A 27,510-nucleotide genomic window follows, 5' to 3' on the forward strand; every position below is an offset into this window, starting at 1 on the left:
TTAATTAGCCCAGCAGATGGGCCCAGAGCCTGTTTTTCCCTCTGACCTAAGCCGCAGCTTATACCCCAGGAGGCCCCCTGCAAACCGAGGTTCTGCAGCAATGCAGGAAACCCAGGTTCAATTCCTGGATGGGGAAGATCCCCTGGAGAAGGAAATGACTACCCACTCCAGTATTCTTGCCTGGGAAATCCCATGGACAGAGGTGCCTGATGAGCTATGAGGGAACCCCAAAAAGGACACACTGCCGAAACCCGGAATCAAACCAGGGACCTCTAGATCTTCAGTCTAAGGCTCTCCCAACTAAGCTATTTTGGCTACTCCAACTGTGAAATTACTCAGATACACGTATTCTCTGGTGGTCCAGTGGCTGAGAATCTGCCTTTCAATGCAGGGGATGTGGGTTCAGTCCCTGGTCGGGGAACTAAGATCTCACATCTTAGTGGTGTGTAAGCGTGCCTGCTGCAACTAAAGAACCTTCACGCCACAACCAGGGAAATCCACACGCTACAGTGAAGAGCCCAGGCAGCCACACACACACACACACACACACACACACACAGATTCTTTACATTGTTACTGCAGCAACCAGGATAAACCAGCTTAGCTGAAAGTTAGTTACTCAATCGTGTCCAATTCTTTGCAACCCCATGGACTATAGTCCACCAGGCTGCTCTGCTCATGGGATTCTCCAGGCAAGAATACTGGAGTGGGTTGCCATTTCCTTCTCCAGGGGATCTTCCCCACCCAGGGATCAAACCTCCTGCATTGCCAGCAGATTCTTTACCATCTGAACCACCAGGGAGGCCCTGAGGAGACAAATAACCCCACCCCAAGTAGAGAACTGGAAATCCACAGGAATAGCACTAGACTGTGAAAATAAACCAGCATTGTGGGCCATAAGAAGGGGGAAAGGAGGATAAAAATCAATGAAAATAAAGCAAATGACACTAACCAGTGGGGTGACTGAAGGTTCTGTCTGGCCCCACGTGCCTGCTCACTTTTTGGTAAAAGGAAAGATTAGTAAGAAATTAAAACATCCTGTGATTTTCTTCTTTCCATAAGCAGGCCTGAAAAGAAATGGATCACTCTCTGATCTTATTTAATAAGATCCCCTGGAGAAAGAAACGGCAACCCCATTCTTGCCTGGAAACGCCCACGGACAGAGGAGCCTGGTGGGCTACAGTCCATGGGGTCGCGAAGAGCTGGACACAACTGAGCAACTTAGCACACACCACGTCGTATCCATCTACCATCTAAAAGTCATCTCCCACACCACGAGCGGAGGACGTCAAATACGCTGGGAAAGACAGAGTAAGAGAACGCCTAGGGCTGGATCGTGCATTTAAATGGTCAGCTCTTCCAGAGGTACTCTTCCCCCCAAAGCAGCTTTTACCACTCATTAGTCCCAAGTGACAGTCCACCAGCTGAGAGGGGGACTCCTCTCCAGTCTATCCTTGATCTGGAATCCCACCTTGCCTAGGGCGAAGTACCACAAGAGACAGACAGAACAAGCACCCAAGAGAGGTCTTTGTTCCAACAAGATCAGGTGGGAAGAATTTCAGCAAAGCAAAGCAGTGGCAAAGGACTTGTGACTTTAAGATCCCAACAAAGTTTAGGCGGGTCCCCGAGAAGATTAAGAAACGACTGTAAATTCTCACCATGTGATTGAAAGGGCCTATGTCACAGCTATTTCTTCCAAAGGAACACACGCATGCTGTCACTTCAGCTGCTGTCTGACTCTTTGTGACCATATGGACCATAGCCCACCAGGCGCCTCTGTCACGGGATTCCTGGCAAGGATGGGAAGTGAAGTGGGTCCTCCTCCAGAGGATTGTTCTGACCCAGGGATCAAACCCATGTCTCCTATATTGTATGCCAAGTCTTTACCCCTGAGCCAACAGGGAAGCCCTCCAAAGCAACAGTAGTACCAAAAATGGTTTGCCAGCTAAGACTGGTTACCCAGACAAATCCCAGATGGAGCTGCAGGGAAGCCCCGCCTCACTGTCTGTAGCCTCCTCCACTTCCCTGAGCACCGTTCACTTTCCCCATTCCAGCCCTGACCCGCTTACTTGTCTGGGCGACCTCATCCTTTCCATGGCTTTAAATCCCACCTACGTGGCCGATGACTCCCAGTCTTTATCACTATCTGCTTGCACTCCAGACTCCAGACCCTACCAGGTCCTCCCCACCTGGATGTCTCAACAGAACCTCACATTCAACGTGTCCAAGTAGAACAGGTAATCTGTTCTGCCCCAAACCCATTTGTCTTCCACCATCCACTCCTTTGCTCAAACTCAAAACCCAGGAGTCCTCTGTGATCCCTCTTTCTCCCCAAACCCAGCCCTATCGATTTTACCACCTAAATGTTTGTAGAAGTGATCTTCTCCATCCCCACCCCTCCCACCCTCCCACAGGCACCCACATCTCTCCCCCATCCAACTACAGAGTCTTCTTATTGGTCTCCCAGGGTCACCTTTGCTTCTCTCTAGTCCTTCCATCCACAACGCAGCGACAAGCATCAATTTTAATGTAAATCTTTTTAGCTTATTTTCCTTGCTTAAACCCTTCAGCTGCACCCTATAGCCCTTGCCACTGAAACCATGGGTTAAATTCATTTCACCTGCCTTCACTGAGATTGTTTTAAGACTTGCAATGCTCTCCAAGCACATGTAGCCTTGTTCTAGTTCAGTCGCTCAGTCGTGTCTGACTCTTTATGGGCCGATGGACTGCAGCATGCCAGGCCTCCCTGACCTTCACCATCTCCTGGAGCTTGCTCAAACTCCTGTCCATTGAGTCGGGGATGCCATCCAACCATCTCATCCTCTGTCGTCCTGCCCCCACCCTCAATCTTTCCCAGCATCAGGGTCTTTTCCAATGAGTCAGCTCTTCGCATCAGGTGGTCAAAGTATTGGAGCTTCAGCAATAATATGTAGCCTAAGCAGTATCATGTTTGCTCAAGTTACTTTCCAGGAACTTGGAGTCAGCTGCGTCTAATTCAAGCCGAGCTGGTTAAGACTGGGCAGGACCTCCCACCCTTCAACTAGGCCTGTGTGAGCGTCAGCTCAGTAACCTTTTGACATCAGGGGCCTGGAAGGTCCCCCCTCAGCACACACAGAAGTCTGTGAGCTAGTCACTCCTGCTCCCAACCATGGTCACTGCAGCACCTTTCCCCCTGCTCCCCCACACCTCACGATGCCCCACTTCTCCGTTGTTATCCCACAAATACCCTGGGTCTCTTGTCTTCAGGAAGGCAGACGGGAGATTTGTTCTCTCATCCCCTCGCTTGGCTGCCTTGCAAATAAACTCTCCCTTTGCTACAAACCTTTGCAGCCCAGCATTTGGCAAGCCAGCCAGAAGGTAAGACCAGACAGACATTCTGCCCGTGTTTTATTGGCCCCTTGCCTGTATCAAAAGCAGCTGCCTGGTCCATCTGTTCCAGGGACCATCCCCTAGATTTCCTGGCAAGGGGCCACTGACCTTCAGTGCTTAGCTTTGCTTTGTAGCAAAAAAATGGTTTGGGGGTCTTGAGGTTTGGAAGATGTTCTTTGGGAGAGTAATTTTGTTAAAGAAATGCACCTATGTCTAGATTGTTTTCTCAATCCTCACCAAAAGGTGGGTTGGGGTCCAGCCGCCAGGCTGTTGGCAGACAACATCAAAGGTTACTGCTACCGAGGCAATCCATATCTGGGTTAAAGGCCCAGGGTTCTATAGAACCGGGGCTTAGTTCTTGGTTTTGTTGTTTGGTTCTTGTTGTCTATGTCTGACTGTCTTAACTGTTAAGAATTGGCTATTGGAGATCGAGCTTCTAGGTGACTATAAGCAAGAACTCTTAGAAAGATTTTGTTGCTGCTACCACCTAGAAGCAAAGCCCCTTCAGTTTCAAGGAGAAATGCTAATCCAGTTTCCTCTTGCAGCTCTCTAGGCTGTATTCTCCAAGTTGAATGACTTTTGATTACGAATCCATGGTAAAGAAAAAGATGGCATTAATCTTCTGGAACACTGCATGGTCACAACACCCTTTAGACTCAGGAGCAAGGTGGCCTAAAAATGGCCCCTTAAATTACAGTATAACTCTGCAACTAGATTTGTTTTGTAAATGGGAAGAAAAATGGGATGAAACATCATATAGACAGTCGTGTTATTGTATCAAAATAAACCTGTGCAAAGAAGATGTAACCTTATAGTCCAACAGGAAAAGAAAGCAAATAAATTGGTTTCACTTGATTCTAAGGAAACTTGTCTGAACTCTGTTGATTCAGCTGAACACTCCAACGGCTCCTCCTCCCCCACAGGAAGATGTTGCTGCTGTTTCATGGCCAGTATGTGAGCCGCAGCCTCAGGCCTGGCTGTCGAGAAATAAGAATGGTCTCCCCCTCTCATACCCTCTAGGGCACTGCATGTGACCAGGGAGCTACCAGACTCAGATGGGGCAAGATCCATCAAGGCAAGTTCCCACTGGGTGAAGGGGTGTAAATGTTGAGACTAGGCAGCTGATGGGGTTGAAAAAGGGGAGTGGACCCCGATTAACTTCCAAGTAATTTAATTGGAAGAGCAACATGACAACTTATAGAGATGATTCAAAGAAAATGGGAAAGCTTTTTTATTTTTGGGGGGGTGGGGGGGGGCAGCCCATAACCCAACCTGGACAGATAATCAAAACTCACTAAATACCCTCTTCACTTCAGAAGAACATAGAATGGTGCTGGATGAAGCTAGGGAGGAGGCTGATGGCTTCACAGGGAAACCCTTGGCAATATGGTATAGGCTGCAGCAAGCATAGCGGTACCAGCAGCGGATCCTGATTGGGATGGGAATGCTGGGCTACAAGCTGAGCACTACAGACATTGCATTTCTTGCAGGATTATGACAAGGGGCACCAAAACAAAGAAGCCTTAATAAAGTTCAGGACGTAAAAGAGAAGCCAAATGAAGATCCTTCGGAATTTCAGCAAAGGGTCTTTAAAGCCCATAGGCAGTACATAGAGAGCTGCAGTCCCAGAGAATTTAAAGGTAGTTAATATGACTCATCAGTCAGAGCGACCCCCAACATACAGAAGAAACGGTAAGAGATAGAAGTGTTGTCTATCACATGGACCCTGCTCTGTTCTGAAGATTCTGTTTCCATTCAGGCTCATGCAGCCACAAATAAAACGGAAGCTAAGATGAGAGCAGCACAAGTTTTATGCAATGCCCAGAGATGGAAAAGCAGGAGCTTGGTTCACAAATCAGCTTCTCACCTTAAGCAAGAGGGATTTGCTTTCAGGGAGTAAGAACAGTGGGGAGAGGCGGGAGGCTAATTATGGTAGGCAGGCGCATCAGTTCCCTAAGAGAGAGGCGGGGCTTCCCCCAAAGTGGGGTGCCACCCCTTTTTGATCTGTGGATGCCAGTCATGGCCACCAGGAGGGGGGTCATTTTTTATGCTAATGTAGTAAAATCAGCAAAGAGTAAGACTTGGGGTCTGTTGGCGGTCAGATTCATGGCCACCTTGGTTTCAGCTCGTTCCATACCCTTCCTATAGCTGGCTTTCTTTGTGTCCAAACTATATGATCTAAAGGTATATGTTAGTTCCTGTTCGAGGGAGGGAGCTGATGGGTTTTGAGCAAGGGTCTGGGGGTAACTCTGGTGAATGAGGGGCTTAAAGGATGCCCATGACTTAGCTTGCTGAACCTGCCTTTACAGTTTTTAATAGCAGAGACCAGGTTCAGGGGACAACAGAGAATTAGACAGGCCACTTTGCTGGCAGCTGCCCTAACACAGGGGAAAGAAGGGCCAAGCTGAGGGCTTTCACAAGGAACGCAGCAAAAGGGTTGCCTTTGCACCTGGACAAACGGACACAAGGCAGAAACCAGAGCAGGCTTGTATACTGCAGTCTCCTCTGTTCCAGTCTTGCAAAAAAAAAAAAAAAAAAAAAGCCTGCAACCATTCCAGAAGAATATACTGCGGGAGGACTCTCTTAAAGGAGGAAACAATGAACCTCTGGGCTAAAACCTTGGAAGATTAAAAATCCAGAAGGCCAGATCCATCCTTGCTGGACTGGACCTTATGAGGCACACAACGGAATATGGAAACCATGCTGCAGGAGAAAAACTGTGACCAAGATCATTTGAACCTTGACTTTTCTGAGTCAGCAAGGGAACCACTAACAGATCTCAAGTTCTAACGGAAGCAAGCTATGAGAAAGAAATTTGGGTGATTATCTTTGTCTGTGGCTTGGCAGTGGTGATGTTAGTAAGGTAAAACCCTTCTAAAGGAAATCTGAATCCCTTGTCACACTACCAGAATGACTGTCCTGTCTTATTTAAGCTTTCTCCACCCTCAAGCCCTTGTTGGGTCTAAGCTGCTTATCCGCAGGAAATAGCTGAAGCAATCATTGCCTCTATTCCTCAATGCTGAGGAATAATCAGGGAGGGCTGAAACCGTGGCTTCCATCCATCTCTCCTGTCTTCACTCATCAAAGTTGTTTGAAGACTTGTGTGTCCTCCAAGAAGAACATAACCTAAACAATAAGATGTTTGCCCAACTTTTTTCCGGGAACTTGGAGCCTGCTGTGTCTAATTCAAGCTGAGCTGGTTAAGACTAGATAGGACCACCAACCCTTCAGCTGAGCATGTGTGTGTCCACTCAGGGATCTTTTGACATCAGGGACCCAAAAACTCCACCCTCAGAACACACAGGGGCCTGTGGCCTAGATACACCAGAACCACATTATTCCACCTTCTTCCAATCACCACTTGCCATGTCTGAGACTGCCCTGCTTCTTTATTCATTATCCTATAAATACCCTGAGCCCCTTGCCTTCAGGGTGGTGGGTTTAAGGTCTGTTTTCTCATCTCCTCACTTGACTGCCTTGTGAATAAATGCTCTTTGCTGCAAGTCTCGCCATTTTGGCTCATCCTGCATGGGGCAGAAGGAACCTGGTTGGGTAGCAATGAAGCCTCACATCCTTAACACGGCTACCAAGGCCGCATGTGCCCAGCCTGCCGACCCGTGCAGGCTCACCTCTGTGCATGCCCCCTGCCCTGGGAGCCTCTTCACTCCAGCCCCACGTGCTTCGCCCACCTTCTCCTCAGTGTCAGGGTCTTGAACGAGCTAGCACAGTGCCCAGGGATATGGCCAGTACTCTGTGAATACTTGGAGACGGAGTGATAACCGTGAGAGTTATCCAGGCACCCCGCCCTCATGCCTCTCAATGCCCTTTCTGAAGAAAACTCAACAGTACGCATTCCAATTTTAGAGATCACAGACTCTGGTGACACCCCTGGGAAGCCTGACAAAAATGCAGCTGTGGGGGGTTCACCCAGCCCTCAGGAAGGACCGAGGATGGGGTCAGCCTGCACCACACACAGGAAGAGCCTGAGCCGGTGCCGCCAGCGCGGGGTGTCCTGAGCCTTTGGTCTTGGGTTTCTCTTCCTAGAGTATTTATATCCATCCGGAGAAGCCGGCTGGTTTCATTAATTGTGAGCGTTTGTCCACCCAAGGCAGCCATACGCTGAATATGTTGAATACCAGACCTTATATGGGCATCCCTTGTTGATTTATATATGAATACACGACGTGAACGGGGGCTCGGGCAGAAAGCCAAATGTTCACCCTCCCCTGTGATCTCAAAGGCGCGAGTTTGTTGGCGTATTGTTTGTTTTTAATGGAATGACTCTCCTTTCAATGAAAAAAGATCATGGTAAGGCCCACAGACGTTTAATGACCACTAATAAGGACAGGTGTGCAGTTCAGAAGGAGCAGCAAATAACGCAGATTTGGTGTCCGGGTCTCAAATGAGAACCACTAACACATAGCAGGTGTGAGTGCCCAGCACCCTCTAAAGAGCCCGCCTGCCAAGAGAGGCAAGTTCTATCCCTGGGTGTGAAAGATCCCCTGGAGGAGAATCTGGCAACTCACTCCAGTATTCTTGCCTGAAAAATCTCGTGGACAGAGGAGCCTGGCAGGCTACAGTCCAAAGGGTTGCAAAGAGTCAGACCAGGACGGAGCAACTGAACACACACACATCCTCAACACAAATATACCCCCTCATTCAATCCCCACAGCCTGTGTACAGGTAGGTGCTCCTATTATGCCCTTTTTTTTTTTTTTTTTGCAAATGAGCAAACCAAGGCCCAGAGAGATTATGTGATGGGCCCTGTTAGTAAGTGGCAGGGTTGAAGTCTGAATCCAGGCAGCCTGGCCCCACAGTCCAGAAGAGTTGGGCCCCATGGGGATCCATTCAGTCCAAACCACAGCCGAACCCAGGATCCTGCTTTTGGAGGACTCCGCCCCCTGCCCTGATTGGGTCTCTTCTCTCTTGAGGGCTATGGAGAAGCTGCAAGCAGGGCCTCAGCCCCGAGGAGCAAGTGTGTCTACAGTCGAACAAATTAGCTAGTGCGACGTGCGATGCTATGGAATCAGGGGCCAGGGACTGGGCCATCCAAGGAGGCAGAGGTCCTGAAGCCCTGATGCCCAATTACCTCTCTGCTCTGAGGTTGCCATGTTCCACGGCTGTGGACAACTCAGTTTCCTCTTAGAAGGCTCAACTTCCAAATCCATAAAATGGAAATGCTGAGGATAACAGCTGTGCTAGTTCCTTTCTCCCAGGGATGGCTCAAGGACTGTTTGAGAGAAAGTGTGCAAAACATTTAGGACAGAGAATGTCTTCAGTACATGTTGGTTCTATGATCTCTAGCACGAGGTTCAGGACATCGCCAGTTCTTCACTCACAAACATGGATCGAGCACCTAGGAGAATGTACCAGACATCCGCGCCAGGTGCCAGGACTACCAGGGCGGAGAGAGCCGCGAGGTCTTCAAAGAGCACCTCGGTCAGAGAGGCTGTGATGTTGGGTGCACACGAGGGCCAGCGCGGGCGGGGACGCGAGGCCGTGGAAGCCTCAGGTCCTTGCAGAGAAATCAAGACGGTGCGGAGAAGGAGGGTGAGGAGGGGGCAGCAGGGGGTTGAGGGTGTCCCCTGCGGGTGCAGAAGCGCCAGTAAGGCCCAGCTTCAGGGCATCAGACAGCTTGGGGGACAGTGGGCTTGGGGGGGGGGGTCACCATCACACAGGGACTGGGCTTCCAAGCAGGCAGCTCTGAAGTGGCGAAGTGTCCATCTACCTCCTGAAGTCTCCTTTATCTCCAGACTCAACCCGAGACAAAGGAATAGCTAAACATTGAAGCTGGAGTCTGAGTGTGGGATTTTTTTTTTTTTTTTTTTTTCTGTTCAGTGCCCAGTTATTTGCCTGTTCGCCAGCCCTGGGATAAGACAGAATTTATGTCTCACCAGAGAGGCACCAAAATGTGAAGGAGACAGAGACACATACACAGAGAGAGAGAAGATTATGCAGGGTTGTTTTTTTTTTTTTTTTTTGCTTCAAAGTGTCTCCTCACTAGAATGCTGCCACACTGTCTCCGGGGAGCGGTTGGCCCTCCAGAAAATATGACACTTTATTTCCTGCCCTTGTTTGCTAACACACCCCATTACCATCCATCTCAGTTTCATGTAGCTGCCAGCCGGCATTAACGCCCTCCTCCTCGCCGAGGAAGAAAACAGAAAAGGGAGAATTCAGCAGATTTTGCCCCGTGGCACCCTCGCCGGCACCAAGATAACCAGAGCAGAAACCACAATTGGATTCTTAATTCCTTCAGCCCAGGAATGCGAAGGCCGGGTCGGTTTAACCACCTCCTGCGTTTTCCAGCAAAGAGAGTCGGCTTGTTATTTCGGTTGTCTGGGCTCCCTTCTTTGCTACGGAGAAAGATACATTAATTAATTAATTTTTTTTTTTTCTTTTTTAACGTTGGGGCAGGAGATGTTGCAAACTGTCAGGAACTGTCAGTGGGCGCCGGCCCGAGCAGGTAAAGCGGCCAGCGGCGGGGACATACTGACCCCCAGTGGCCGGCCGGGCCCTCGCAGCCGGGCGCCCCCGCCCCCCAGCCTCGCCCCGGGCTGGGCGAGACCGCTCCTTCCCCGCAGCCTGTGAGCTGCAGGGAGGCCTCGCTGTGTCCCCCCACGGCTGCCCCGGCGCAGACACAGACGGCCGCACCCAGGGAGACACACGCAGACAGGCACACGCGCTGCCCCCATCCTCCTCTTCTCCGATTTCGCGGCGCATCCATCTCCCGAGAAGCTTCCCCGTGTGGGCTCTGGGCTTACAGATAAGGCCTGTTTCTGCTGCTCCCGGCGGCGTGCATGGTTATGAGAAAGGCCGCCGGGGGCCCAGTAGGACCCAGGGCTGAAAGGCAGGAGAGAACCGGCCCTGTGGAGGGCTCCCGTGAACCAGGCCCTGGGCACACATTTTCCCCACCGGAGCCACAACAGAGCCACAGTCACCCCAATGGATTAGGAAACTAAAGCTCGGGCTGTGTGGCTTGCCCACATCACAGTTCTCTTTACTGATTTTATTTAATAAGCAAATATTTACACAATACCTGTCAAGCAGTCATCTAGTGCTGTATCTATCACCCAGTTAACTAGACTACATCTTTACTGCAATCCTGTGAAGTACTAATACCTCCATTTCACAGATGAGGAAACTGAGGCCTAGAGAGGTTAAATCACCAGTGAGTGGTGGATCTGGTGTTCAGTCCCGCGGTGTGGCTTCACTGCACTCTGGCCGCTGCGAGGCAGCCTGCACCCCGGATACTTGTAAGGAGGAGACCAGAGCTCCAAATCCCAGCTCTTTTCCTGAGGTCTTTTATCCCCTGAGGAGAAAACGCTGCCGCGGCACAGGCGGGAGCTCACAGTCCTTCTAAAGAAGCATCGTGGAGAAGGCGGCACTGAATCTCCTGGAGGTCGCGGGCCGTGCCATTCACCTTCAGAGCCCCAGACCCGGCACAGGGCGGGAGGGGTGCTCAAGAACAGCTCAGACGGACTGGACCTTGAGAGAAGGTTCATGAACCTCGAAGGAAGTTTCAGTGAAGGCGGGAGGGAGGTTACAAGGACTGCAAGAACCACCATGCTGAGGCAGAAAATCACAGGTCATGTTCCCCAGGACTGTCCCCGTGAAAAGGTATTTCCAAACCCACCCATGCTCTTCTGGGCTAGTACAAGGGGATAACGTGTGTGTGCGTGTTTGTGTGTATGTGTGTTAGTCGCTCAGTTGTATCCAACTCTGCGACCCCATAGACTTTAGCCCGCCAGGCTCCTCTGTCCATGGAATTCTCTGGGCAAGAATACTGGGTGGGTTGCCATTCCCTTCCCCGGGGGATCTTCCCGAGCAGGGATCAAACCCATGGCTCCTGCATCTGCAGGTGGACTCTATCGCTGCGCCACCTGGGAAGCCCTAAGCTTGACTGTAATTGAGCGCCCCCTACTGCACGTGCCTGTAATTCATATTTTCTAAAGTGTGCCCCCCTCCCACCTCTGAATTTATCTCATCTGAGCGTCACAGCAAGCCCGTAAGATAAACATAATCAGCGCCACATTAAGCAAGAGAAACAGAGGCTCTTCCCAACGGGCTGAGCTGTCCCGGTTTCCCAGCTAATACACAGAGGCCTGGCCTCCCGGTTTCCTGCCTTTCGGAGCCCAGGCCCCCGCGTTCTCAGTATCAGGCAGGACCCTCCGGCGGGGAACGCCCAGCCCCCACGCTGGCAGCCCTGGCGGTCTCCCGCGGAGTCCTTGGAGCTGGCCGCCTGGTCCCCGGCCTGCCCCACCGCTGCCTCGGCCTGAAACGTTCTTCCTGTACATGCATCTTCACTTGGCTGGCTCCTTCCTGTCATTCCGGTGTCAGCTCAAGTGTCACCTCCTCCGAAAAGCCTTCCTTGTCCACCCAACCGAAAATAGCCTTCCAGTCACTCGCTGTTGCATCACTGTTTCGTCTTCTTCCCAGCAGCGATTCATCTTTGGTAATTCCATGTCCAGTTACTATTGTTAGTCTCATCTCGTGTATAATACAGGCTATCAGTTACACGGCACAAAGCCGCGTGTGCCAGCAGGACTTCAAGAGCTCTGCGCACGGTAGCTCATTTCATCTCACCCTCTCCTTTCGTGTAGGCTCCATTATTATCCCCGTTTTACAGAAGAGGAAGCTGAGACAGGGGAGGTTTGGTAACTTGTCAAGATTCCACCTTTAGTAAGCACTGCTCTTAGCTACTACAAAGACATCAGTCTTCAGCAGCAAAAACATAAGGAAATTCCCTGGTGGTTCAGTGCTTAGGACCTTCCTGCTTTCATGGCTGTGTTCCGGGGTTTGATCCCTGATTGGGGAACTGAGATCCTGCAAGCCACCTGGCACAGCCAGAAGCAACAACAGCGAAAGGAAAAGCAATTGAATTTTTAAATGAATAAAGGACTTAAATAGAAATTTCTCCCCCCAAAATATACGAATGGCCCATAAGCATATGAATAGGTGCTTCATTAATTGTTAGGAAAACACAAATCAAACCCTAAGATAGTTCTGCACAGTACTGGGAAGGCTATAATCAAGTCAGTGCTCTGTGATGACCTGGATGGGTGTGATGGGGGGTGGGGGTGGGCGAGAAATTCAAGAGGGAAGGGACATATGTATAGATATAGCTGATTCACCTCCTTGTACAGCAGAAAGTAACACAACAGTGTAAAGCAGCTCTATCCACTAAAAAGTAAAACTCAATTAAAAATGTTTTAAATGGGGAAAAAACAGAAGGTTAAGTGTTGGCAAGGATGTGGAGAAGTTGACACCCTCATACGTTGTTAATGGTGTAGTGTAAATGGTGCAGCCACTATAGAAAACAGTTTGGTGGTGATTCCTCAAAAATTGAATCATAGAATTGCCATACAACCCTGCAATTCTACATCTAAGTATATACCAAAAGAAATGAAAAACAAGGACTCAAACAAAAACATATACGTGCATGTTCATAGCAGCACTATTTGCAATAACTGAAAAGTGGAAACGCCCAGATGACTCATCAGCTGACGAATGGGTGAACAAAATGCAATCTGTCCATCCAGTGGAATATTATTCAGCCATAAAAAGGAATCAAGGGCTGACATAAGTGCCAGCATGGATGACTTGTAAAAACATATACTCGGTGAAAAACACCAGCCACAAAAAGCCACATATTGCATCATTCCATTTACATGAAATGTCGAGAATAGGTAAACCCATGGAGTCAGAGACCAGACTGGTGGTTGCTAAGCGGTGGTGAGAGGAACAAACAGGTAGTGACTGCCTAATGGTCGTAGAGTCTCATTTTGGGGTAAGAAAATGTTCCAGAACTGGATAGTGATAATGGTTGTACAACATCGTCAATGAACTACATGCCACTAAACTGTATACTTTATAATGGTTAAAGTGGTGGTTTATATATGTCTGAATTCTAAACTTTCTTTTTAAAGTTCAGACTTGTCTGTCTTGTTCATTTATGGATTTCCGGGGCTTAGAATGTTAGGAAGCACACAGTAGGTACTCAAAACATGTTTGTTGGAGAAATGAATAGAAAGAACCAGAGCCCAGGCCTCCCAGCTCTCAGTCTTGAGCTCTTTCCACAACATCAGGAAGCTCTAACTCAGTGGTTCTTAAGCTCTGAGTCATCCAGTTACCTGGACGGCTCGCTGAAACAGACTACGGGGCTTAAGCCCAGGACCCGAGAGTCTGCTTGTCTGACAAGTTCTTTACTGACCCAAGGGCCACACTTTGAAGCCACTGCTCTCTGCTGCTCACTAAACCACCAAAGAGAAGAGGAACTTTGATGTGACCAGGAGAGAGGAAAGCCAGGGCTGATGCTTAATTAAAAGAAAAATAGATTTAAACCACAAATGCAGCTGCACAGAAAAACATCAGTTTTAATCAGTTGATAAGTCTCTGGGGCAAAGACTTGTTTTCTATCAGCTGAGTTGACAGGTTTGGTGGGGAGTTTAACTGGACTGGAGGAGACTTCCTACCTACCTCCTCGAAGCAGACACATCTCTTGCTCCTCAGAAATGAGGCCACACTGGCCTTCAGGAAGCTCCTAGAACAAAGTGGTTCCTTCCTTGGGGCCTTTGCGCTTTCTGCTGCTTCTGCCTGCAACGACTCTGGCCCTCCCCCTTCCCTCCCTTTCATCCCCACCTCCATCTCCTTTGTCTGACTGATTACTTTACAATCCTTCCTTCCCTATAAGAAGGCTTCCCTGACAAGCTGCATTAGATCAGGATCTTTAAGGAATTAAAAAGCTATTAATTATTATCACATTGATATTATTAAAAATGGTATGATCATTTCAATTCATGCAAAAGTGCATTCAAAAAAGTAAACACCCCTTTATAATTTTTTTTTTCAAACTAAGAAGAGATATAGCCCCCAAATAGCCTTCTACCAAAGGCTATAGCGATCATATTACTCCCTTTGAACACAGATAGGAGGCAAGAAGACCTCTGTTCAGCACTGTTGTAGAAGTCCTAGATGTAGTGATAAGACAGGAAAAACTAATAAGAGTTATACCTCTTGTAACAGAAGAAGCAGTATTGTCCTGAACAATAAGCTTTTCTACACAGAAAATGCAAGGGAACCTACAGTACTCGAGGGACACTTGTTCCTTCGTGTTGGTGGTTCTTTGTGGTGATAACTCCATTAGAGCAGCACCGCTGGGCTCTCTTTGCTCCCTCACCCATCACTGAAGAACAACTTATCAAGTTTGGAGAAAGAACTGGGCCTGCAGAGACCAGCACCCTCCTTTCTACCCTCTTGGGGAACCAGCCTGCCCATAGGAACCTCTCATCCTCTCCTCCCCCACCCTGTGATATCTACAACGGCAAGACCAGCCGTTTTCCAGCTCTGCCTGCAACTGGGTACATTTAATTGTGGAACAGGATATTAAAGAGCCTACTGTAGCCACAAACCTAATCCATATTTCCCAAACAATTTTATGAACAATTAAGGTGATAATTTATACCTCTGACTATCCGACTCCTGCAGACTCCTAACTTCTTAATTTGTTCTAAACTTGGTAGAGGAGCAAAGGTCATACATAGTAACCCTCTCAAAACCTGAAGCTATTAGAATTAATAAGAGATATCAAAAAGGTGTCTGGAAACAATATATAAAAATTAATATTACTCCTATAACAGCAGAATAACCAACTAGAAAATGTAATTTTTTTTTTTTGTCTGTGCTGCATGGCAGCTGGCAGGATCTTAGTTCACCAACCAGGGATCAAAGCCACCCCCTTGGAAGTGAAAGTGCGGAGTCCGTAACCTTTGGACCACCAGGGAATTCCTGAGAGAATGTAATTTTAAGAAAATTCCAGTTATAATTTTAAAAGTCCTCCAAGGTGCCTAGGAATAATGCTGACAAAAAGTATGTATAATCTTTACAAAGAAAATTATAAAGTTGTAGTGATGAATGCTAGAAAGTGGCCTAAATAAATGCTGAGATTGATCATGCTCACACACATGAAGGTTCAATAATGTAAAGATAGCAACTTTTTCTCACATAGGGGGGCAGCCTTTCTGTACCCTGTTTTCCCCCAACCACTCTCTACCTCTTCCCTAAATAAGAAGTTTTAATACATAAATAGCGTTAGTTGCTCAGTCCTGTCTGATTCTGCAACCCCGTGTACTATAGCCCACCAGGCCCCTCTGTCCATGAAATTCTCCAGGCAGGAACACTGGAGTGGGCTGCCAATCTCCTCTTCAGGGGATCTTCCCAGCCCAGGGTTCGAACCCAGGTCTCCTGCATTTCAGGCAAATTCTTTACCATCTGAGCCACCAGGGAAGCCCCAATACATAAATAGAAAGTTTATCTTGATTAATAAAACAATGTCCAATAATTTTTTTAAAATAGTAATGACTACTTTTATGGAGTGCTATTGGATAAAGGAAAGGGCTTCCCAGGTGGCGTAGTGGTAAAGAATCCATCTGCCAAGCAGGAGATGCAGGTTCAATCCCTGAGGCAGGAAGATCTCCTACAGGAGGAAATGGCAACCCACTCCAGTATTCTTGCCTGGACAATTCCATAGACAGAGGAGCCTGATGGGCTACGGTCCACAGGCTTGCAAAGAGTCAGACATGACTGAGCAACTGAACACTCACTCAATAAGGGAATAATCACAATAACATTTGAACTAGGTGCAATTATTATTATTATTCCCATTTTATTGAATCAGTTGAGACCCAGAGAAGTTATTCAACTGGCTCCAAGCCTGTTTTCGTTCTTTTTTGTAAGTGTTTTATTTTTATTTGTTTATTCCTTTCTGGCTGGGTTGGGTTTCTGTAGCTGCGCTGGGGCCTTTGCTGGTTGTGGAGAGCGGGGACTGCTCTCTAGTCGTGGCGTGCAGGCTTCATATTGAGGTGGCTTCTCTCGTTGCAGCAGAACATGGGGTCTAGGCACTTGGGCCTCAGTAGTTGTGGCTCATGAGCTTAGTTGCCCCAAGGCACGTGGGATCTTCCTGGACCGGGGGTCTAACCTGTGTCCCCTGCACTGAAAGGCAGATCCTTAGCCCCTGGACCACCAGGGAAGCCCCAAGTCCGTTTGCTGAACCCTCCGTCTGTGAGGCAGGGGAGCTGACTTTGGAGGGAGCTCACTGTGAACCCAGAGCTCGAGCCCCTTCGTCTGTGGCCTCAGGGACCGGGTGCCCCAATGCGCCTCCAGGGAGGAGGTTGAAAATCAGGGTCTGTCTGACCAAGGAAGAAATCTCCCTGATCATAAGAGGAGTGTCTGCCCCTGAGATATGAGCTGCATCTATGGTTCCTAGCAACTCAAAGAGGCCCCTCTTTCTCTGATGGGACAGGAGACCTTGGCTCCCTCAGAGTCTGCTTTGCTGTGAATCTGCTTCATTCCTTCTCATCTTTGGGACTCATCAGGGGAATTATCTAGCGTTCTGTGCCCCACACACACGTGCGGCTCCTACTTCTCAGCAAACACCCCAAGACCCAGGCGTGGTGGTGGCCTGCGCAGGACGGCTCTGTCTGCTGCTGCGCCCCATCCAAGCCCCCGAGTTAAGAGCAGAACAGGTCTGGTGCTCAGTGACACCCCTGCTAGATGGGGTGCAGTGGGGTCCCAGTAAAGACACATCCTGAGCACTCAAGAAGCTCAGGTGGAACAATGACGTGACTACTTAAGACAGATGAATTTCAGGTTAAGGGCAGAGGAGCAGTGTTTGGGGGGCTCAGAGTAATGGGGGGCTTCCTAGGATCAGATTCCAGGTCTGCAGGGACTTGAAAAAATAGCCTATGGTAGGCAGAATAATGCCTTCCCTCTGAGATGTCCACATCTCATTCCCTGGAACCTGTGAGTATGTTAGCTTGAGTGGTGACGGGGAATCAAGGTTGCTAATCAACTGACCTTAAGATAGGGAGGTTGTCCAAGCTTATGTGAGTGAGTCCAGTGTAATCACAAAGATACTTAAAAGTGGAAGAGTTAGGCAGGAGGACCACTCAGAACGATATGGTGAGAGAAGAGCTCTTTATTCCTGGCCTTGAAGATGGAGGAAAAAAGACCCAAGATGAGAGATGCAGGCAGACTCCAGAGCTGGAAAAGGCAAAGAGACGGATTCACACCTAGAGGCTCCAGAGAGACAGACACTCTGACTTCAACCTCATGACACTCATGTTAGACTTCTGACCTGCAGAATGTAAGAAAATAAATTTGTGTTAAAGGTTCTGGTCTTCTTTTATAGAGAGATAGAAAATTAATACACCACCTAAATTCTGTAAATCTCAGTTTTTTCATCTATAAAGTGGAAATAATCACTACAGTCACTTCCCAGAGTAGGTGTTGTCAACTGAAGAAAAAAGTACCACCTAAAGGTTTCAAGTGAAGTTTTATTCAGGGACCTTACTGAGGACTATAGCCTGAGACATGGCCTCCCAGATTTGGGGAGAAGCCACAACATACAGGACTTTTTGCTGGGGGGCGGGGTGGAAACAAGGAATTTCTAGTGGTTAGGACTCAACGCTTTCACTCCCATGGCCCAGGTTCAATCCCTACTTGGGGAACTAAGATCCTGCAAGCCACATGGTGCCGCCAGAAAATAATAGAAGACTTGTAGGCAAACACCAAAAAATTACTGCTAATCACAAAAAAGCAGACATCTCAGTGAATTTACTCAATGAATTAATGAATTACTCAATAAATGAAAGAATTTACTGCTTTTCTATCTACAAGTGCTAAGTTGCTTCAGTCATCTCCAACTCTTGAGACCCCCATGGACTGTAGCCTGCCAGGCTTCTCTGTCCATGGGATTTTCCAGGCAAGACTCTGGTCTCTTACATCTCCTGGATTGGTAGGCAGATTCTTTACCACTAGCACCACCTTGCCATCTATGGAAGTGGCAACTCTGGACACGTTGAAATTATTCCTTCGATAGGCATCTCCACTATCTAGGGCCAGGATCCTGTTTTTCTCTGTCCTGAATTCCCTTCAGGACACGTGGTCAGGGGTAGCTGCAGTGGTTGATGGCTTGATGGTGGGCAACATTCATTGTTTACTGAACGGCAGGCAGTGTATTTTGTCTACAGTGTGATGATCAGATGAAGTAATGTATATAAAAATCTCTGTGCGGGGTTCAGCCCATCGTGGATTCCCAGGTGGCAGAGTTGGTAAAGAAGCCAGCTGCCAGTGCAGGAGACACAAGAGGTGTGGGTTGATCCCTGGGTCGGGAAGATCCTCTCAAGTAGGAAATGGAAACCCACTCCGGTACTCTTGCATGGGAAATCCCATGGACCAAGGAGCCTGGGGGGCTGCAGTCCTTGGGGTCACAGAGTTGAACTCGACTGAGCGTGCACATGCCCAGCCCACTGTTGTTCGGTCGCTCAGTCGTGTCCGACTCTTTGCCACCCCATGGACGACAGCACGCCAGACTTCCCTGTCCTTCACTATCTCCCACAGTTTGCTCAACTTCATGTCCATTGAGTCAATGATGCCATCCAACCATCTCATCCTCTGTCACCCCTTCTCCTGCCCTCAATCTTTCCCAGCATCAGGGTCTTTTCCAATGAATCAGTTCTTCACACCAAGTGGCAAAAGTATTGGAGTTTCAGCTTCATCATCAGTCCTTCCAATGAATATTCAGGGTTGATTTCCTTTAGGATGGACTGGTTTGATCTCCTTGCTGTCCAAGGGACTCGTAAGAGTCTTCTCCAGCACCACAGTTTGAAAGCATCAATTCTTCGGCACTCAGCCTTCTTTATGGCCCAGCTCTCACATCTACACATGACTGCTGGAAAAACCATACCTGTGACTAGGCAGAACTTTAGTGGGTATAAAATAAATACAGTATCATTGTTGAGAAGCTCAGTAGCTGTCTCCTGGACAAGCCCTCCTGGGATCCCTTGGCACAGACCCGCCTCTGTAACCCAGGGTGGACGAGCATCTCTCCTTATCCTTTTTGAGGATGCCACATTCTCCGTAGGACCACCCAGCTCACTTTCCCTTGCCCTCCAAGTTTCTACTTTTGTTCATCTTTGATAGTCCAATCTCTGATTCTGGGGGTTGTGAGCAGGTAAGGGGCACTGACATACGGAAGCTGTGACCCACTTTCCACAAGAAATGTCCCCTTGGCTACGAGACCAGGGTGTGGACCTAGTACTAACTTATGGCCATGTTCCCACAGCTAGTCTTGGACAAATAATCTCTTTACCAAAAAAGATGACCTTTATGGAAAACTGCTGGGTGTTTGTGTTTTCATCCATCCAACTATTCTAAGAAGAGTGAATTTTCTGATGCTGGAGTCACAAAGACAAACAAGGGAGAAATTTTCTGCTTCTCTTCTTCTAGGAAATGAAAACAGACACCAATGGAAAGTAGGTTTAACACCAGTATTTATTAGAGCAGAAAAGGAGAGGGGAAAAAAAGCAATGACCAAAACCCCCGCAGCCTGAGTGGTGTGTTTCACTGGGCTGAACAAGGCTTTCCCACTAACCTCTCTCCTGTTCTGGAGGTCCCAGCTCCACCAGCCCCAGGAAAGATTCCCCTTCTACTTACCCTTCAAACTGGTAGGAAGGGATCATTGAAGGGGAGGGAGGGAGGATCTACAGTTTAAGGGATTGGTTTTAATGAGTTGTTCAGGTTAGTAAAGTGAAGCAGCAGAAATATTTGCCGTTATTCCCAACACAATCTTGCTGTGCCCACAATTCACAAGTCCTGGAGATCTCAACTCCACAACTGGAAAAGAAATGAAAGGAGCCTCATCTTGTTTCAATAGTATCCGGGCCTTTGCTCATCAAAGCACCTGCTGGAAAAGAACAAGAAGATAAGGTGATGATGATGATGATGTTGGTAAAGAATGTGGTACGTATATACGATGGAATATTACTCAGCCACTAAAAAGAATAAAATAATGCCATTTTCAGCAACATGGATCAACTTAGAGATTGTCACTCTAAGTGAAGTAAATCAGACAGAAAAAGACAAATATCATATGCTATCCCTTATATGAAGAATCTAACAGGAAATTATACAAATAACTTGTTTACAAAACAGAAGTAGACTCACCAATTTAGAGAAGGAAATTATGGTTACCAGGGGGAAAGATGTAGGGAAAGAATAGTCAGGGGATTTTGGCTCCACAGGCACACACTGCTGCGTTTAAAATGGATAACCAACAAGGACCTATTGTATAGCACAGGGAACTCTGCTCAACATTACTGAGCGGCCTGGATGGGAGGGGAGTTTGTGGGGGGAAAGGATACATGTATATATATGGCTGAGACCCTTTGCTATCCACCTGAAACTATCACATTGTTAATTGGCTGTACTCCAACATAAAGTTAAAAGGTTTTTAAAAAAAATTTTTTTAACGAAAATAATGTCAATGTGATGATGTGTTGATAAAGAAGAAAAAGTGGGGAGGAGGAGGGCAGGGGAAACAGCTACCAAATTGTCATTTCCTGAACACTTCCTAGCATGTGGCGGGCAGTACTATTTTCCATGCCCTGACTTTTTTAATGCTCTGAATAGCCATATGCGGGGCAACCCTTACGTGTTACAAATGAGGAAGCTGAGAGAGAAGTGAGGAATATTTTTTTCCGAAGTGGAGTCACAGTCAGAATGCTATATCTCCCCAGCCGCTTCCTGGTCTTCTGAAGCGAGGCCCCCGCGGAATCCTCTGTTTTGCAGGAGCCAGCCCACCACCACCAGAAGCGAGGCTGCTGCCCTGAGGCTCGCCAACCTGGAAGTCTCTCCTCTCACCTGGCCTGCCCCAAAGGTGACAATGGACCCTGCTCGTGGAGTCAGTCACGACGTGCCTGGCTCTGTACACATCATCACCACCCCAACTCAGAGACTCAGAGAGGGTAGGGGGCTTGTCCAGGGTCACAGAGCAGAAATGCCAGAGTGCCAAACTCAAGCCCGCCAGGTTCCAGGGTCTGAGGGCTTATGTACTCCACAAGCAAGGGCTTCTGATGCTGGAGGACAAAGGTCTTAGGTGCAGGGGAGGGACAAGTGCTGGCAGAGGAAGGAACCAGCTCAGAGCCTGGAGGGACTAAAGCTGGATGTTAGCAGAGACCCTAGACCTCAAACACAGAACTCCTGTTCCTAGGAGAGGCTCCTCTTACGTTCAGGAGGACCGTGCCCCATCTACCCCCAAAACACACACACACAGGTCCCAGCAGCATAGCCTGCAGAAAGCGTGCAGGACCTGTGGCTGTCAGAAGACAGCCCTATCAGCCACGGGCTGGCATGCGTTAGTCGCTTAATCACACTCAGTTAAATCCCCTATAAAACAGGATTAAGGACTTCCCTGGTGGTCCAGGGGATAAGAACCCGCCTGCCAGTGCAGGGGACACGGGTTCAACAAACGGCCGGGAGGATTTCACACGCTGCGGAGCCAGTAAGCCCATGTGCCACAGCCACCGAACCCATGCTCTCGAGCCCAGAAGCCACAGCTACTCAGCCTGACTACTGCCACTCCTGAAGCCCATGTGCCTAGCGCCTGTGCTCCGCAACAAGAGAAGCCTCTGCAATGAGAAGCCTGCCCACCGGAACGAAGAGTAGACCCCGCTCGGTGCAACTAGAGAATGCCTGAGTGTTGCAGCAAAGACCCAGCACAACCAAAACTAAAAAAGGAAAAAAAAAAAAAAAACAGGATTAAAACTCACGCCCTGCAATGACCCAAGGATGTTCAGAGGACCAAATGAGAGGTTTTGTATAACAGCACCCTGAAAATTACAAAGAGCAGTCCTCTGAAGGGGGTGTTCACGTGTCCACTCACAATGGCACAGAATGAACAAGAAGGGAACAAGACGTCTGTTAATCACAGCTGATCGAGTGTCAAGTTGTCTCTTCTGTCCTGCTTACTCCATCTACGTGACAAAGGAGAAATGAAACTCACCCAGCTTCACCTCCGAAGGGGTTTTGCTGTGTTATCTGGCAAGAATTGGAAGGGAGCGAGGACATGGACACGGATGGACAGTGAGGGAACCTGCAGCAGCCCCTCGCAGGAACAGAGGTGCAGGGCTCGGGTGTCCCGAGAAGGCTGAGCCGTCCAGCTCAGGGGAGCTGAAACGGCAGAGCCGAAGGAGGAGGGCAGACGGCTGGCTGGGCAGGGGCCCAGGCTGGAAGGTGCGGAGGCAGTAAAGAAGGTGCTGGTCCTAGGGAATTCCCTAGCAGTCTAGTGGTTAGGACTCCGTGTTCCCACCCCTGGGACCTGGGTGTGATCCTTGGTCAGGGAACTAAGATGGAGCAAAAAAATAAGCTTCTGATCCTGGTGACAGTGGTGACCCTTGTGATGTCACCTGTCAAGCCCATGGATGTTGACCCCCCCTGGAAAGACCCAAGTCTCAACAAGCCACACTTCTCCAGTTTTATATTCCAGATGGACTCTTTCTGGGTGGCAAACAAGGTCTCACCCCTCTCCTGTTTGGGGTCTCACCCCTCCCCTGTTTGGGACCTCACCACTCTCCTGTTTGGGATCTCACCACTCTCCTGTTTGGGACCTCACCCCTCCCCTGTTTGGGGCCTCACCCCTCCCCTGTTTGGGGTCTCACCCCTCCCCTGTTTGGGGTCTCACCCCTCCCCTGTTTGGGGTCTCACCCCTCCCCTGTGTGGGGATCTCACCGCTCCCCTGTTTGGGAGCTCACCCCTCCCTTGTTTGGGACCTCACCCCTCCCCTGTTTAGGATCTCACCCCTCCCCTGTTTGGGGTCTCACCCCGCCCCTGTTTGGGGTCTCCAGGTTGCTAAGCAGGAGTCAGGCCCCCTGCCTGTCCCCAGTGAGCCTCTCCACCTGGTCCCCACCCACCTCCCACGCCTCGCCCCTCCCACTCTCCAACCCGTAACTAGCTGACCTGCTGGTTCCTGCAGCATCATGTTCTCAAAGGCCCCCAGAGTCCTGCCTGCATTGCTCACTGCTGTCTCCCTGAAACAGAAGGCCTGGGAGAGGGAACATACCAGAGGCTGGTCCCGAGCCTCTTAGATGGGATGGACCAGGTTCCTGTCGCAGTGGGGTTTGCAGTGTGGGTTCAGCCAGTGCTCCAGGAACTGCTCCTCGGCACGGTGTTCCAGGAGGAGCAGATGGTGCATGTACTCCTGTAAAACAAACACACATTTCAGAGAGAAGCTTTTATCCACGGTGACGGCCGAGCCGCCCCTGCGCGGGGTACAACTATGCTTCGGAGATAACGGCAGCACAGCCAGGGAAGAGAAAGCACCAGCAATCGTAAGTGCTGAAAGGGGTTCTGTCCTTGGGGGCTCATAGACACTGATGATGGAGAGTTACATGGAACAACCACTTTGGAAAACAACCTGTTGCCTAGAATCCTGAAATGCCACTCTTTTTTATACCCTAGAGCAACGATTCTCAAATTTCATCAGGCATCAGAAGCCCCCTAGAGGGCATGTTAAAACCTACAGATTGGGACCTCTCTAGTGGTCCAGTGGCTATGACCCCACGCTCCCAGTGCAGGGGTCTCCATCCCTGGTCAGGGAACTAAATCGCATGTGCTACCACTGAAACATATCCCACATACTGCTACTAAAGCCAAAATAAATAAATAAAAATAAAATTTTAAAAACCTACAGATTTCTGGGCCCCATCCGCAGAGTTTCTGATTCAGTGAGTCTGGGATGAAAGTGAAGTCGCCCAGTCATGTCTGACTCTTTGCGATCCCATGGACTGTAGCCCACCAGGCTCCTCAGTCCATGGAATTTTCCAGGCAAGAGTACTGGAGTGGGTTGCCATTTCCTTCTCCAGGGGATCTTCCCAACCCAGGGATCAAACCCGGGTGTCCCACACTGCAGGCAGACGCTTTACCATCTGAGCCACTGGGAATCATTTCTAACAAGTATCCAGCTGTGACTGTCACTGGTCACTTCGAGAACAAGAGAAGATAAGAATGTTTACAGTAGCAATAAATTTGTAGTAGCAAAATACTGGAAATGTGGGAACATTTCAAATATCCATTGATAGGAGGATGGATAAATAAATTATGGTAGGGTCACAAAGTAGAATATTACACAGCAGTGAAAATGTAATTATAATAATATACAAAAACACAGATGAGTCTTAGAAATGGCATGAGTGAAAGAGCAACTCCAAGAAAACAATGTTTATAGTGTGACATCATTTTAATCAAGCTGAGAACATGCATAACTTAATAATATACTAGTTATGGCAGCATACATTTGTGATAAAATCATCTTTTTTCAAAAGGTAAAAGATAACTATAAGAAAGTTGGAGTTGATATACTATTATCAAACAAAATAAGTTTTAAAGCCAAAAGAAAATGTTACTGGGGATCTAAGGGCATTTTGTGAAAACACCCTGGCAATTTCTTAAAATGCTGAACACAGAGTTAGTATACAAGCGAGCAATGGGAAAAATGAAAGGATATGTTCACACAGAACTGTGTCCACAGATTGTCACAGCAGCATTATTAATCACAATCAAAAAGTAGAAAGAACCCAAATGTCCATCAACCGATGAATGGATAAATAAAATATAACGTATCCACATACAATGGAAATACTATATGGCCATTAAAAGGAATGACGCATGCTGCAACCTGGATGAACCTCAAAAATACTCTGCTAAGTTTAAAAAGCCAGTCACAAAGGACCACAGGTGGTGCGGTTTCATCTCCATGAAATGTGACTGGCTCTGCGTGTTGGCTGGTTGGTTGATGCTGCCTGTCTCTGTGACCAGCATCACCCCACGTGGCTGGTGAGGCAGAGCTTTGGCGTGCTCCTGGATCTCCTCCTCTGCCCTACCCACCAGCCAGTCAAGCCCCAGGTCTAGGGGGTGCTCCCGGATCCCGGCCCCATTCCCTCTGCGCAGCCGCAGGCCCCTGCCCTCCTGCGCGGTCCCCGCCCCGGCATCTGGGGAGCTCTCCCTGCCTCCTGCCTCACCTCCTTCCTCTCTGCTCAACTCCAGGGGGAGGGCCTGGGGAGGCGGCGGGGACTCTGCTTTTCGCTTCTTTGTTTTTTCTTTCTCTTTTCTTTTTAATAGGCACTTTTTCAGAGAAGTTTTGGTTTCACAGCAAAATGAAGCAAAAAATATAGTGATTTCCCATATACCCCACAGATGCACAACCTTCCCTATTATCAAAATCCTGCCACAGAGAGGTGCATCTGTTACAAGAGATGAACCTACATCGACACCGTGTCATCACCCAGAGTTTATGCTAGGGTCACTCTTGGTGTTGTACATTCTGTGGGTTTAGACACATGCATAATGACACATACCCATCATTAGACTATCATACAGAATACTTTCATTGCCCTATAATTCTTTCATGTTCTGCCTGTTCATCCCTCCCTCCCCTCTAACCCCTGGCAAAAATCAATCTTTCTACTGTCTCACAGGTTTACCTTAGAAGTAGAAAAACAACTACTTCTGCTTCTTTAACTACACTAAACTCTTTGATTGTGTGGATCATAAATAACAAACTGTGTAAAATTCTTAAAGTGATGGGAATACCAGGCTACCTTACCTGCCTCCTGAGAAATCTGTGTGCAGGTCAAGAAGCAACAGTTAGAACCAGACATGAAACAACTGACTGGTTCAAAAACTGGGAAAGGAGTAAGTCAAGGTTGTATATTGTCATCCTGCTTATTTAACTTCTATGCAGAGTACATCAAGCAAAATGCTGAGCTGGATAAACACAAGCTGGAATCAAGATTGCCGGGAGAAATATCAATAATATCAGATATGCAGATGACACCACCCTTATGGCAGAAAGTGAAGAGGAACTAAAGAGGCTCTTGATGAAAGTGAAAGAGGAGACTGAAACGTTGGCTTAAAACTCAACATTCAGAAAACGAAGATCATGGGGTTGGGCCCCGTCACTTCATGGCAAATAGATGGGGAAACAATGGAAACAGTGACAAACTTTTTTCTCTTGGGCTTCAAAATCACTGCAGATGGTGACTTCAGCCATGAAATTAAAAGACGCTTGCTCCCTGGAAGACATGCTATGACCAACCTAGACAGAATATTCAAAAGCAGAGAATTACTTTGCCAACAAAAGGCCATATAGTCAAAGCTATGATTTTTCCAGTAGTTGTGTATGGGTGTGAGAGGTGGACCATAAAGAAAGCTGAGTGCCAAAGAATTGATGCTTTGGAACTGTGGTGCTGGAGAAGACTCTTGAAGTCCCTTGGACAGCAAGGAGATCAAACTAATCAATCCTAAAGGAAATCAATACTGAATATTCATTAGAAGGACTGATACTTAAGCTGAAGCTCCAATACTTTGGCCACCTGATGTGAAGAGTTGACTCATTGGAAAATACCCTGATGCTGGGAAAGACTGAAGGCAGGAGGAGAAGGGGACGACAGAGGATGAGACGGTTGGATGGCATCACCAACTCAATGGACATGAGTTTGAGCAAGCTGCAGAAGATGGTAAAGGACCGGGAAACCTGGCGTGCTGTAGTCCATGGGTTTGCAAAGAGTTGGACACGACTGAGCAACTGAACAACAACAACCACTTTAATGGCAGAAAACAAAGAGGAGCTAAAGAGCCTTTTGATGAAGGTGGAAGAGGAAGTGAAAAAGTTGGCTTAAAGCTCAACATTCAAAAACCTAAGATCATGGTATCCAGTCCCATCATTTCATGGTAAACAGATGGGGCAAAAATGGAAACAGTGACAGACTTTATTTTCTTGGGCTCCAAAATCACTGCAGATGGTGACTGCAGCCATGAAATTAAAAGACACTCGCTCCTTGGAAGAAAAGCTATGACAAACCTAGACAGCATATTCAAAAGCAGAGACATTACTTTGCCAAAGGTCCGTCTAATCAAGGCTACAGTTTTTCCAGTAGTCATGTATTGATGTGAGAGTTGGACCATAAAGAAAGCTGAGCACTGAAGAATTGATGCTTTTGAACTGTGGTGTTGGAGAAGATGCTTGAGTCCCTTGGACTGCAAGGAGATCAAACCAGTCAATCTGAAATGAAATCAACCCTGAATATTCATTGGAAGGACTGATACTGAAGCTGAAGCTCCAATATTTTGGCCACCTGATGGGAAGAGGGGACTCATTAGAGAAGACCCTGATGCTGGGAAAGACTGAAGGCAGAAGGAGAAGGGTATGACGAGGATGTCATCATCAACTCGATGGACATGAGTTTGAGCAAATTCTGGGAGATAGTGAAGGACAGGGAAGTCTGGTTTGCTACTGTTCATGGAGTC

At 48.2% G+C, this 27,510-nt stretch overlaps 1 protein-coding gene and 1 non-coding gene across 4 annotated transcripts in view; both read right to left on the minus strand.

Moving 5' to 3' along the window:
* Positions 1-242: 242 nt before the first annotated feature.
* On the minus strand, positions 243-315 carry TRNAF-GAA (transfer RNA phenylalanine (anticodon GAA)). The gene has a single exon. It is a non-coding gene; the product is annotated as a tRNA-Phe (tRNA).
* A 17,011-nt stretch (positions 316-17,326) lies between these two features.
* C17H17orf67 (chromosome 17 C17orf67 homolog) overlaps positions 17,327-27,510 on the minus strand; it is a 33,424-nt gene continuing 23,240 nt past the window's right edge. Inside the window, exons 3-4 of one of the 3 annotated variants that reach the window (XM_070478484.1) lie at positions 23,267-23,404; positions 17,327-17,503 (exon numbers count right to left, since the gene is read on the minus strand). In XM_070478484.1, the coding sequence (XP_070334585.1) occupies positions 23,288-23,404 (117 nt within the window). In that variant the 3' untranslated portion in view covers positions 17,327-17,503; positions 23,267-23,287. Of the gene's footprint in view, positions 17,504-19,683; positions 20,114-23,266; positions 23,405-27,510 lie in introns of those variants that run through there. The other 2 variants (XM_020903252.2, XM_020903251.2) reach the window with 2 other exon arrangements.

The sequence above is a fragment of the Odocoileus virginianus genome, chromosome 17, assembly GCF_023699985.2.
Source record: "Odocoileus virginianus isolate 20LAN1187 ecotype Illinois chromosome 17, Ovbor_1.2, whole genome shotgun sequence".
In the NCBI taxonomy this organism is placed as follows: domain Eukaryota; kingdom Metazoa; phylum Chordata; class Mammalia; order Artiodactyla; family Cervidae; genus Odocoileus; species Odocoileus virginianus.